A 13,146-nucleotide genomic window follows, 5' to 3' on the forward strand; every position below is an offset into this window, starting at 1 on the left:
TTTTGTTTGGGGCTGGAGCTGGCTCCGGAGGGAAGTGTTGTGTGAGGGTGTTGTGGAAAAGCCTTGGCTCCATCTGGGAGCTGTCAGGAAAAGGCTGAGCTCAATCACACGTTGTTATGAATAGCAGCGTTTGAGCCTTTAAAAACTTCGCTTTTTTCCTTCTCTTTTTATTTTTTTCCCCTCTTTTTTTCTCCTTTTTTTTTTAATATTTGTTTCCCCCCCCACCCCGAGGTAAATTCCAGCTGGGATCAACACTCCCCAGGAATTCCCCCGGAGGAAGTTGGCCATTCACCAACTCATCTTGTAAAAAAAAATAAAAATAATAATAATAGTAAAAAAAAGATTCATTATTCCTGTTGAGCCGAGATGAAACAATTCCCTGGAATTAACGAGGCTCCTCTTGGCCAGCCAAGGTTCTGCTCCAATGAAAGTTTTTATTGTTGCCCAGAAATGCCAGAAAACCCCAAAATCCCCCAGGGGTGAGAGCAGGGCTGCACTTGGGGCTCTCTCAGGGCTCTCCAGGAGGTGCCCCCAAACCCATCCTGATCCGGCATTCCCAAATCCTGGGTGGGCAGTGCCAGGCAGAAACTAGGGATATTCCAGGCTCAGCAGGACGAGGGAGGCTCATCCCACATTGGTGGGGACAGAGGAGAGGATTTAGGGCAAATCCACCCCCCTGAGCAGGGTGGGCCACGGCACAAGAGCCTGGAATGTCAGGGGACAGCCCTGGGGACAGGAGTGGCAATGAGAGGGACAGGAATCCAGCGAAAAGGGGATTTCTGCTGGGTGGATCACGGAATCCTGGAATGGTTTGGGTTGGAAGGGACATGGAGGGACATCCAGGCCCATGGCAGGGACACCTCCCACCATCCCAGGCTGGCCAGCCCGGCCTTGGGCGCTGCCAGGGATCCAGGGGCAGCCACAGCTCCTCTGGGAATTCCATCCCAGCCGCTCCCCGCCTTCCCAGACAGGAATTCCTTCCCCAAATCCCATCCCTCCCTGCCCTCCGGAGTGGGAAGCCATTCCCGTGTCCTGTCCCAAGTCCCCGGTGTCACCAGCCCCTCCCGCTGCGGGCACCCCGCGCCAGCCCCGGGACGGATTTTTCCAGCAGGGTTGGGATTTTTCCTGCTGGGCTGTTTTGCTTCCCGCCTCGGCTCTGCTCGTTGATATTTTCGTGTTTTATTTTGGACTAAGCCAGAGGAGTTTGGAGCCGCTCCTGCCGCTGTCCAGCGGGATCCCGGGAAGCTCCAGCTCCGGGAGGATGAGGATCCGAGGGCAGGCGCGGCTTTGGAGGCGATGCCACCCCCGGAGCCCGAACAAAGCGCGGGCAGGGGCCGGCCCCGCGCACCGCGGCCCCGCACAATCGTTCATTATAGCTCAATTACTGTAATTAAAACTGCTGCGCTGCAGAGGCAGAGCCGCCGAAGGGAGCGGTGCCAGCAGAATTCACGCTCGGCGGCGGCAGCCAGCGCCAGCGGCAGCTGAGGGTGTCCCCGAGAGCCGCCGCCATCTGTCCCCAGCCCGGGGGTGGCACCCTGGCAACGGGGCTGGGGAGGGAGGGGAGGGATGGGGAGGGATGGGAAAGGGATGGGAAAGGGATGGTGAGGGGATAGAAAGGGATGGGAAGGGAAGAGAAAGGGTTGGGGAAGGGATGGGGAAGGGATGAGAAAGAGTTGGGAAGGGGATGGGAAGGCAATGGGGAAGGATGGGGAGCAATGGGAAAGGTCTGGAAGGGGATGGGGAAGGGATGGGAAGGGGAGGGGATCCTGTTATCCCAGATTCCCTGGTGGGCAGATTGTGTGGATGTGCCTGAGCACAGCTGGATGTGTGCTCTGCTTTGTTGCTGGGGTGGGGATGGCTTGGCATGGCACGGGGGACACAGAGCATGGAATGAGACACAGAGCATGGAATGGGACACAGAGCATGGAATGAGACACAGAGCATGGAATGGGACACAGAGCATGGAATGGGATGGGAGATGGGACACAGAACATGACACAGACACGGAACACATGGCACAGACACAGAATGTGGCATGGGACACGGAACATGGCACAGACACAGAACACGGCATGGCCCAGCACGGCTCTGCTGCCCCTGCCCCTTTCCCAGTGCTCAGGGACACAGCCCCAGCTGGGAAGAGCAGGTTGGATACTCCAGCAGCAAATCCCTGCCCGCCTCCACGGGAGCCCCTCCGTGCAGGAGTTCCATGCTCACACGAGGAAATCAGGAGCAAGAAGAGGGCAATGCCACCCAAAAATGCCGTGTGCCAGGCTGCACCTTCACATCCTCAGGATCCTGGGGAATCCACTCCCACTCGGTTTTCTGGCCATTTCCTGGCAGCGTGGGCCAAGACAGACCTGAGAGCACCTTTAAAAAGCCCTCATGGATTTATAATTTAAAACTCCAGCATGGCAGGAGGATGGGAATAATTGAATTATAAAATCTGGGAGCTGACAGCACAAACGGGGATGGCAGAGCCCAGCAGCTCCTCCCCAGCGCTGGGAAAAGCCGAGTCCACCCCCATGGAGCGCCGAGGGCAGCTGGGAGGGAGGGAGGGAGGGGAACCCCTTCCCTTTGCTGGGCAGGGCTGGAAGCGCACCCAGAGCCACGCCGGGCTCCCTTCCCCTCCCCTGCCGGGCCTCTCCCATCTCCCAACAAAGGGCTGCTTGCCATTCCGGCCTTTCAATGGTCCCCCGTGCCAGCCCCTGGCGCACCCGGCCTCCAGCGGGATGGAGATGCACTCCCAGCCCTTCCCTGCCCACGATCGGGGCGGGCAGAGCGCTGCCCCTGCCCCATCCCTCCCTCGCAGCAGGTCCTGTCAGCTCGGATCCATCACGGGAGCCCCGCAGGACGCCCCAGCTGGCCCGGCTCATGGAAGGGCTTTGTCTGCAGCAGGGAGCTCGGGAATGCCGCTGGGAGGCACCGCCCGGGGCAGGATTCCCCATCCCAGCCCTCTCCCTGCGCCTCCCAAGCCCGGCAGGAGCTGAAAGGGAGGGATGGGGTTTGGGATGCCCCGGGAGGAGCAGCACAGCCCACGGCAGGGGTGGATGCCGGGGCTGGGGATTCCTCCCATCCATCCCGGGCTCCATCCCACCTCCAGCATCAGCCCCCAGCTCGGGGGTCCCTGTCAGGGCCGTCCTGTGCCCCCCAACCCTCCCCTCTCCTGCCTTTCCCCCCACCTCCGTGAAACTCCATGGATCAGAGGGTTTAGAGACACTTTGCTTGCCGTTCGGCTTCAGTACATTGACTTTTTATTCTTTTTTTTTCTCTTTTTGGCCCTTTTTTACAAAAACCAGTGGTAGTTATTAACAGCTGTACAGATTCTGCTACATACTTTGGTGTGAAGTTGAGAGCCTGGCTCCGGAACGCGCAATTCCTGCATTTCACTCCTGGCATTTCGGGGAGAAAAACCGAGCAGCAGAGCTGGGAGCCTGGGGGACACGAGCTGGGGGTGACCCCACTGCCAGGGGGCCCCTGGGGACAGGGCAGAGCCCCCAGCCCTTCCCAGCACAGCCCCATCCGTGCCGAGCCATGGAGCTGGGAACGCCGGGGCCGGGGTGCAGAACGGGGCAGAGCTGCCCCCACAGATCCCACAAACCGACCCCAAAACACCCCCGGACCCCTCCGAGGCTCTGCTGCCCCAGGGGTTAATCTGAGCCCAACCACCCTAAAATGCCTTTCCCTAAAAGCAGCTTTAGAGAACTTTTCCTTGCTCGGATCACCGGTGCCCCACAGCGATCCCACCCTCACACGGAGCCACCCCGGCCTGGAACAGCCCCTGGGTTCAGCTCAGAACCCTCCCAGGAGATGGGAACAGCAGGGAGGAGCACCAGGAGAGCTCTCCCGCTCCCCAGGGATGGGAACAGCAGGGAGGAACACCAGGAGAGCTCTCCTGCTCCTCTGCCCACCCTGGGAGCGGCTGGAGGGATGGATGGATCCCTCAGAGGGATGGGGGCTCCTGGGAGGGCTGCAATTCCCGGCCCCACCTCTCTCCATCCTCCTCTCCCCGCTCTCCAAACCGCTCTTCCCTTCAACCCCTCAACAAAAAACATTTGTTTTTTTTACCTTTTGGACCAGATCCAACTCGCCAAAAATAATCCATAAAAATGTGGTATAAAAATCCTCTGCCGTGTGCTACGATACAGGTGAGCACTTCTGCTACACAAATACTTTTATTTTCCCGTTAGGTCTTCGTTTTTCTTTCTTTTTTTTTTTTGTCTTTTTTTTTTTTTTTGTCCTTTTCGGAACCCTTTAGTACAAAAGGCCTGTGGGGGGAGGGAGTTGCTCCATAAAACCAGAAGACACAAGACCATAAAGCCCACAAGGACCACAAACAGCCCCCCACCACACACAAACCCTACTTGTTAGTAAACTTTTCGCTTTTAAAAAAAACTGTATTTTTTTTTTTTGTCTTTTTTTTTTTTCCAAGGTTATCAATTCTAATTCTTTACTTTCATTTGAATACAAAACACATAAGTTTGCTATTATCTTTCGTGGCTCCCTGAGCTGAATTTTCTAAGCTTTCTTTGAAATCACTCCTCATTTGCTTCTGTCCGAAGACCAAGAAGGGCTTGCGTGGGCTTCCCCTTTTCTTCAAACATCCAAGCACGGAAAAAAAAAAAAAAAAAAAAGGATAAATCCATAAATCCATCTATAAAAAACAAACCCCAAGGTGATTGTGTTGATGTCCCGTCAGTAGCTGAGGATCCGAGCGATTCCCCACCATCACTAACACACGACGCACGACAGGAGGAACAACTTTTCACCAGTGGACATCTCTGCTCAGCCTGGATGGCAAAGCCCCCACGGACACTTCCGGAGGGGGGGAAGGAAAAGGGGGAAAAAAACCCCAAAAAACAAAACAAAAAAAAACAACAACCAAAAAAAACCCCCAGAATAAAATTGCCACCACCAAAACCATCAGTGGAATACAATTACAGCAGACAAAAATACACAACTAAGTGTACTGGGAGGGTTCCCCCCTTCCCACGCTATTTCCTAGTCCAGTATTTACATTTTTCACAAGTCTTATGCAGGATGCACAAAAAAAAAGTCCCAATAAAAAAGGAGTCCTTTATAGTGCCACCAAAGCCAGACGGAAAGAGCCGGAAAACAAAAAATAAAATTAAAAAAAAAAAAAAGAAAAAAAGAAAAAAAAAAGAAAAAAATCGAAAGGAACCCCAAAACCTTAAAACCAAATAAAAATCCGTTTAGGGCTTCCATGTGTGCCAGAGTTGCAGATCTCCAAATAAATCCGAGTGTGGCGGTGCCGGGCGGAGCTGGGCCGGGCCCGGGGCCTCCCCTGGGCACTCCCGGAGCATTCCCGAGGGCTGGACATCCCAGGCTCAGTAGATGACCTCGTAGACTGTGGCCTTCTTGTCCCCAGAGCCCGTGACAATGTACTTGTCATCCGCTGAGATGTCACAGCTCAGCACGGACGAGGATTCCTTGGACTGGGAAAGCAGGAGGGAGAGAGAAAACCCATCAGGGTGGGGGAGAGAGAAAACCCATCAGGGTGGGGGAAGAGAGAAAACCCATCAGGGTGGGGGAGAGAGAAAACCCATCAGGGTGGGGGAGAGAGAAAACCCATCAGGGTGGGGGAGAGAGAAAACCCATCAGGGTGAGGGAGAGAGAAAACCCATCAGGGTGGGGGAGAGAGAAAACCCATCAGGGTGGGGGAGAGAGAAAACCCATCAGGGTGGGATGGATGCTCCATGCTCCCAGCAGCATCCATGCTGAGGGCAGCCCCACATCCCACACCCTGACACCGATCTGGCTGCCCCAAAGGATGTCCCCTCTCTCCAGGAATGGGAATTTGGGAGCAGCCCCCAGCCTGTGCCCTTCCCAAGCTCTCCTACCTGGAAGATGCTGGCTCCGTAGGGCGTCCTCCAGGCGTTGAGCAGGTTGTCCTTCCCAGTGCTCACAAACCACTTCCCTGCGTTGGGAATTTGGGATCAGCAGCTGAACCCTGCCAGTGCCACCTCCCCAACCCTTCCCTGTCCCCACAGTCTGTCTGAGCCCAGAGATCTGGGAGAAACAGGAAAACCTGGAGGCTCCTGGGGAGTCCTGCCCAGCCCTACTCTGCTGGAAGAATCCAAATGCTGCTTCCCACCTCCAATGGTGCTCTGTGGCCGTTTGCAGCCACAGCCGGGATGGGGTTATGGGAATAACCCCTGCCAAAACCAGGATGGGGTTATGGGAATAGACCCTGCCAAAACCAGGATGGCTTTATGAGAATAGACCCTGCCAAAACCAGGATGGGTTTATGGGAATAACCCCCACCACAGCCAGGATGGGTTTATGGGAATAAACCCCTGCCAAAACCAGGATGGGGTTATGGGAATAGACCCTGCCAAAACCAGGGTGGGTTTATGGGAATAACCCCCACCACAGCCAGGATGGGTTTATGGGAATAACCCCCACCAAAACCAGGATGGGTTTATGGGAATAAACCCTGCCAAAACCAGGATGGGTTCATGGGAATAGACCCCACCACAACTGGAATGGGTTTATGGGAATAAACTCCAAGTGCAGCATCCACGGGACAGATCCTGCTGGAAACATCCATGCTCAGCCCCCTTGCTGCATCGAGCACTGTCCCTTCCTGCAGTTGATGGCCATCCCTGTCTCCCATCTCTGGAGGTGTCATGGCCAGGCTGGGTGGGGACTGGAGCACGCTGGGACAGCGGGAGCTATCCCAATTTAAGGTTCCTCCCAACGCCAAGCATTCTGTGATTCCACCCTCCCCACCCACGAGGATGTGCCGGGCTGGGATCAGGTGGAAGGTGCCCCAGAGACGAGCCTTAAGGTGTCTCCCAGCCCAGCCCAGCCCCGCTGCTCACCGCAGTAGGCGAATTTGAGGGAGAGCACGCAGCTCTCGTGCAGGTGCAGCTGGTACTTGTCGGGCTTGGTGTGGTGCAGCACCTCCACGTTGCTGCTCTCCATGCCCACCGCCAGCCACTCGCCCGTCGGGCAGTATCCCAGAGAGAAGATCTGCAGAGGGAAGGGGGTTTGGGGAGATCAGCGGGAATTCCCGGCCCCCCACACAAGGCTGGGATGAGAGATCCTCAAGGTGCTTCTCAATCCAACCGTTCTGGGATCTGTGGCACTGCTGGAGCGGCTGGCCAGCCCCAGAGGGATGGAGCAGGTGGGGAGAGGCAGATCCCTGGGCTGGGACGGCTCCATCCCCATGGGTACTGCTGCCTTTGCCAATGGCACACAAGGGCCCAGCTCTGCTCCTCTGGATCAGGCTCTGCTGGGAGGAGGCAGGATCCTGATCCCTGACCCCCGCCCTCATCCCACTCCCAGGGCACCCAGAGAACCCTGTTTCATCCACAGGTATCCCATAAAAAGAGCTGCATCCTCATCCTGCAAGGAAAAGAAGAGCTGGCACAAGATCTGGGCAGCCCCACGGCTCCAGCATTCCCAGCCCACCCCAAAACCAGCGGGAACAGCCACACTGGGAGCTCCCAGGGCCGTTTTCCCAGCAGGAAAAGCCCCTCCAGGAGCCCTGTTCCCTGTGGGGATGGCTCCCTGAGCCCTGTGCCCACCTGGGAGGTGAAGTCGTGCTGCTGCAGCTGCCGCCCTTCCCGCAGGTCCCAGGAGCGCACCGTGTTGTCCAGGCCCCCCGTCCACAGCTTCGTACCGTCGTGGGAGATGTCTATGCAGCTGGCCCCGTCCGTGTGCCCTTGGAATTGCCTGGGGAGCAGAAAAAAATCGTGGAAATTGGCAAGGGCAGCGCTAGAAAAAGCACGGAGCCGCGTTCAAGGTGCTCAGATGAGGTTTGTGTGGCTCGTCCAGGAAATCCATCCAGGAGCATCCTGGGCTGAGAACGGGGCTGGTTTAGGGATGAGCACCAGGAGATGGTGCAGTATCACCAGAGTGTTCCTGGCTCCAGCCCCGAGGGGATGGGGGACTCCCCCTCCCTGGAATATTTAAGGCCATGCTGGATGGGCTTGGAGCAACCTGGGATAGTGGAAGGTGTTTTTGCCCAGGGAAAAGAGGAAAGGGGCATCGATGGGGAGAAGAGGAAAAGGGACCATGATGGGCAGAAGAAGAAAGAGATGGCAATGGGGTGGGGAAAGAGGAAAAGGGACACAGATGGAAGGAAGAGGAAAAGGGACACTGACAAAAGGAAAACTGACAAAAGGAAGAGGAAAAGGGATGTTGTGGAGGAAGGGAAAAGGAACACTGACAAGAAGAGAAGAAAAAGGACGTTGTGGGGGAAGAGGAAAAGGAACACCAACAGAAGAGGAAAAGGAACCCGACAGGATAAAAATGACCTTTAAGGTCCCTCCGTTGCAGCCCAGCTCCCCGGCGGGGGCTCACCTGACGAGGGTCTGGTTGTGCAGGTCCCAGACGGCGATGTTGCCGTCGCTGCAGCACGAGAAGCACACCTTGGCGTCGGGGCTGATGGCCAGCGCGTAGCAGGCGGGCGCCGAGGACGTCAGCTCGGCCTTGATGCGCGGCGTGGGCGACGCCAGGTCCCAGATGGTCAGCGTGCTGGCCTCGCCCCCCACGATCAGCGTGCGGCCGTCCGGCAGCAGCTTGCAGGAGCGGATGTAGTTATCCCTGTTCTGGGGACACAAGGGACCGTCAGGGACGGCCTGGGGACGGCAGAGGTGGCGATGGAAGGGAAAGGGGACGGAGGGAAGGGGTGTAATGGGGGTGAGAGGAAAAGGGATGGGGAGAGGGAAGAGGACAGGGAGTGCAAGGGGGTGGGGAAAAGAGGAAAAGGGATGTTGATGGAGAGAAGAAGGGACATTGATGGGGAGAAGAAGGAAAAGGGACATTTGATGGGGAAAGGAGAAAAAGAGATGTTGATGGGGAAGGAGAGGATAAGGGAAGTTTAAAGGGGGAAAGAGAGATAACAGAAGAGGAGTAAGACAGCAACAGAAGACAAGGAGTTGGTAATGGGGAAGAGCAACAGGATGTTAAGGGGGGAAGAGGAAAGGGAGGGCAGTGGGGAAAGAGGAGACATAGATGGCAACGTGGGGAAGAGATGTGGATGCTAACGGGGTGAGGATGGTTAACATCAGAGGCGGGTGAAGGCGGGGACACAGCCCTGGGGACAGCAGCAGCGGTCCCAGCACGGGACGCCAGCCCTCACCAGGCAGTCCAGCTGTGAGATGGGGCTCTTGCTGCCGGGCTGGCTGATGTCCCAGATCTTGACGCAGCCCTTGCCGCCGGTGTAGACGTGGCGGGTGGGGTTGCTGATGGTGACGGCGCACACCACCTCGCCGTGGCTCAGCGTGTTGATCTGCCGCGCATGCCGCGGGATGCCCGGCCCCGCCAGCGCGTCGTGCGGGAACGGCACCGGCTGCATCTGCCCGTCCGCGCTCACGTGGAACGAGTAGGCCCTGCGGGAGGGAAAGGGCTCAGCTCCAGGGACGGACGGGGCTTGTGGGGGCTGTCACACCGCGTTCACAGCGCCTGCCCTGGGTGAAGGCCTCCCTCGCCTCCCTTCTGGCCGCTCGTCCCCTCCGATCCCACAAAAATCCGAGCGGGACTTACGGTTTCCCTCCGGGGATGGACGCCAGGCTGGAGGGCAGGCCCGGGGCTCGCATGGGCGGGTGAGGGTCAAACCCGACCTGCCAAGAGATGCACGGACACGGGTGAGGCCGGGAACGTCACACAGCTTCCCATCCATCACCCCTGGGGACACTCCTCTTTTCCCCTGCTGCTCAAAGCTAATGGCGTTTCCCCCTGGCAGGAAGGGGAACCGACCAAAGGTTTTGGGTCTGCAAGAACCAGGTCGGACATGTTCCCTCTCCCTGTGTTGTTCCCAAGCCCCCAGGAATGGGATCAGCCACATTGTGCCCAGCACCGCGAGGGCAAAACCCCAATCTCTGCTTTAATGGCAGTGTTTGACTCCTTAAAACAGGAGTTTAGTGAGAGGAATGGGAAGGGAATGGGATTAAGGGGCCAAGGAACCGAAAGGAGAAACCCCAATCCAGCAGCACATGCACGTCACCCCACGACGAAGCATCTCCATCCCCACCCCTCCAATCCAAAGCACAGCTGGCTCTGAGAAGGAGCCCCAACCTCCCAGCCCAAGGAGCCCCCCAGCCCTCCCCCCAGCGAGAAAGGAGCTAAAAGTGCTACGTACAGCTCCAAAGCTCACCATTGGTGACCGGCCGTAGGCGGCGGCGGCGGCTGCGGCCGCGCTCATCTGCGGCGGGAGGTTGTGCAGCCCCGCGTAGGCGCCGGGGCTGGTCAGGGACCCGTTCATCTCGTGGTGCCCCATCATGGCAAAGGGCGCCGCGTAGGAGCCCGCGATGGAGATGGGCGTCCGCAGGGCCGAGGCTGCCAGAGGGGGACAGCGTCAGGGCTGGGACACGGGCAGGGCTGGGGACAGCGTCAGGGGATGGGGACACAGGCAGGGCTGGGGACAGCGTCAGGGCTGGGACACGGGCAGGGCTGGAGACAGCGTCAGGGCTGGGACACGGGCAGGGCTGGGGACAGTGTCAGGGCTGGGACACGGGCAGGGCTGGGGACACGGGCAGGGAGCAGAGCAGAGCACCGCCACAGAAAAACCCAACACCCCTGGCCCAACACCACCTTCCTCTCAGCCCAGAGCACTGAGTGCCACATCCCTGGACACCTCCAGGGATGGGGTCTCCACCACCTCTCCCTGGGCACCCTTTTCTCAAAGAAATTCCTCCTGATGTCCAGCCTGAACTTCCTCTAGCACAGCTCGAGGCCGTGTCCCCTCATCCCAATCCTTCTCACTCTGTGACCAGACCTCCCTCCTCACCCCATTGGATTGGGTCTCCCATAAACCTGACTCCCCATAAATGCAATGCCCCCAGAGCTGCTGCTCCCCGTTGACAGGGACGAGCCGAAGCGGTGCTGGGCACAATGGTGGCACCGTGGTGACACTGGTACCCACCCAGGGGGTCCATGCCGCTGGGCTTGCCGGGCATGGGCCGCAGCCCCGGGGTGCTGCTGGTGCCCGGGGTGGGAGCGTCGTTCCTGGGCGTCGGAGTGTTGGACTTGAGGCCGGGCGTGGAGGATTTGTCGTTCTGGGGGCAGAAGGGATGGAGAAGGAGGGTGAGCTCCAGCTGCCGGGACCCACACCCCGCCCCAGGGACCCCCAGAAGGGACGTACGTGGCCCAGGTCCTTGGTCTTGGAGGAGGGAGTGCTGCTGGAGGAGGCCACCGAGGCCGGGCTGTTGGGAGCGTCCCCCTTCTTCAGCCCGCGGGCTTTGTCCAGGCCGTTCTCCGGGGGGGAATGGGCCGGGCTCACCCGGGGGGTGGCGGGGTCCTGACAGGTGGGAAAAGCCTTGGAATTCCAGTGGGAAGGATGGGCGGGCTCCCTCCTTCCCTCTGGCTTCCCCTTCAGGCGGGTGTTGGGAGGTTCCAGGGAATCACCTCCCACATCCCAAACCCAGAGCTCACCTCATTGGAGACATCGACCACCAGGTCATCGCTCTTGTCACCATCGCTGTCCTGGAACACAAAGCGTGTCACAGCCTGCAGAGAGCTCAAAACACTGGGGGGGATCAGCCCCCTGAGGAGCCACACCACCCCCAAGAGCAGCAGGACACTCAGGCTGGAGATCAGGGGAAATTCTGTCATGGAACAGGCGGTCAGGTGTTGGAAGGGGCTGCCCAGGGCAGGGGAGCTGGATGTGGCACTTGGGGACACGGGTTACGGTGGCCTTGGCAGTGCTGGGGGATGGTTGGACCCAACAGTCTCCTTTTCCAGGCTGAATGATCCCAGCTGACCCACATCACACCGGGAAAGCAGCACCCAAACCCCGCGTTCTGCCCCCGTGGCCTCAGAGCTGTCACTGTCACTGTCACTCACATATCGGCTCATGCTGTCCTTCTCCTCCGCTTTTCTCTTCTTGGAGTCGATGCTGTAGTCCGTGGAGCTCCGGTGCTTCTCGCTGGCCCGCAGGCTCTCCGAGGGGGACACGGAATTATTCTGTGGGGATGGGAGAAGCTTTGAAGGGGGAGCAGAAGGAAACAAGGCTCCACGAGCAGCACAGCCCTGTCCCAGCAGGGACGAGACCCCCTGGTCCCCCCCATGCCACAGGATCCAGAGGACAGATCAACATCAGCCTCGCTGGGAGCACTGGGAATGCTGTGAGGAATCCCATGGACAGCTGAGCTCCTTTGCTGCAATAGCAGGAAAACACAGGAGGAGGTTGTTTATAAAAACATCTGGGAAAAGCCAGGAATGGCAGAGCCCAGTGCCCATGGCACAGCTCTGCTCACTGGGAATTCTGTCCTTGCCTCAAGCAGCAAAGCCCAGGACATGCTGCCATTCCCAGGAAAGCTACAGAGCCCAGGGGTTCTCCCTCTGGCACAGCCAGGAGCTTCATCCAGGAGGAGCAACAGAATGGTTGCATCCCAGACCTGGAGCCAAAGGATATCCACAAAATGTCCTGGAAAACCCATGTGACCAGGAGTGCCATGGCACGGGGAGAATTCTGCCCTTGCTCCAAGCAGCAAAGCCCAGGAGATACCGGTGTTCCCAGGGAACACAGGAGGAAAACAGCAGCACAACGAGGAGGACGCCTGGCCCTGATCCTGCATTCTCCCCCCTCAGTCCCTGGAAGCAGCAGGATCCATCCCCATTCCCTCCCCAGTCCCTGGGAGCAGCAGGATCCATCCCGGTTCTCTCCCTGCACATTCCCTCCCCTCAGTCCCTGGGATCAGCAGGATCCATCCCAGTTCTCTCCCTGCACATTCCCCCCTTCTGTCCCTGGGATCAGCAGGATCCATCCCTGCACATTCTCTCCCCAGTCCCTGGGATCAGCAGGATCCATCCCTGCACATTCCCTCCTCTCAGTCCCTGGGATCAGCAGGATCCATTCCTGCACATTCCCTCCTCTCAGTCCCAGGATCAGCAGGATCCATCCCGGTTCTCTCCCTGCACATTCTCTCCCCAGTCCCTGGGATCAGCAGGATCCATCCCTGCACATTCCCTCCTCTCAGTCCCAGGATCAGCAGGATCCATCCCGGTTCTCTCCCTGCACATTCCCTCCCCTCAGTCCCTGGGATCAGCAGGATCCATCCCCATTCTCTCCCTGCACGTTCCCTCCTCTCAGTCCCAGGATCAGCAGGATCCATCCCAGCTCTCTCCCCGCACATTCCCTCCTCTCAGTCCCAGGATCAGCAGGATCCATCCCGG

At 58.3% G+C, this 13,146-nt stretch overlaps 1 protein-coding gene across 4 annotated transcripts in view; it reads right to left on the reverse strand.

Moving 5' to 3' along the window:
- Nucleotides 1–3,219: 3,219 nt before the first annotated feature.
- TLE3 (TLE family member 3, transcriptional corepressor) overlaps nt 3,220–13,146 on the reverse strand; it is a 29,911-nt gene continuing 19,984 nt past the window's right edge. For 2 of the 4 annotated variants that reach the window (XM_084214066.1, XM_084214068.1), the window contains exons 10-21: nt 11,815–11,934; nt 11,404–11,454; nt 11,114–11,269; nt 10,895–11,027; nt 10,127–10,308; nt 9,517–9,593; nt 9,113–9,362; nt 8,332–8,579; nt 7,554–7,701; nt 6,846–6,996; nt 5,862–5,938; nt 3,220–5,456 (exon numbers count right to left, since the gene is read on the reverse strand). In XM_084214066.1, the coding sequence (XP_084070192.1) occupies nt 5,349–5,456; nt 5,862–5,938; nt 6,846–6,996; nt 7,554–7,701; nt 8,332–8,579; nt 9,113–9,362; nt 9,517–9,593; nt 10,127–10,308; nt 10,895–11,027; nt 11,114–11,269; nt 11,404–11,454; nt 11,815–11,934 (1,701 nt within the window). In that variant the 3' untranslated portion in view covers nt 3,220–5,348. Of the gene's footprint in view, nt 5,457–5,861; nt 5,939–6,845; nt 6,997–7,553; nt 7,702–8,331; nt 8,580–9,112; nt 9,363–9,516; nt 9,594–10,111; nt 10,309–10,894; nt 11,028–11,113; nt 11,270–11,403; nt 11,455–11,814; nt 11,935–13,146 lie in introns of all 4 variants that reach the window. The other 2 variants (XM_084214069.1, XM_084214067.1) reach the window with 1 other exon arrangement.

This window comes from Fringilla coelebs (genome assembly GCF_963513975.1).
Source record: "Fringilla coelebs genome assembly, chromosome: 12".
NCBI classification, from domain to species: domain Eukaryota; kingdom Metazoa; phylum Chordata; class Aves; order Passeriformes; family Fringillidae; genus Fringilla; species Fringilla coelebs.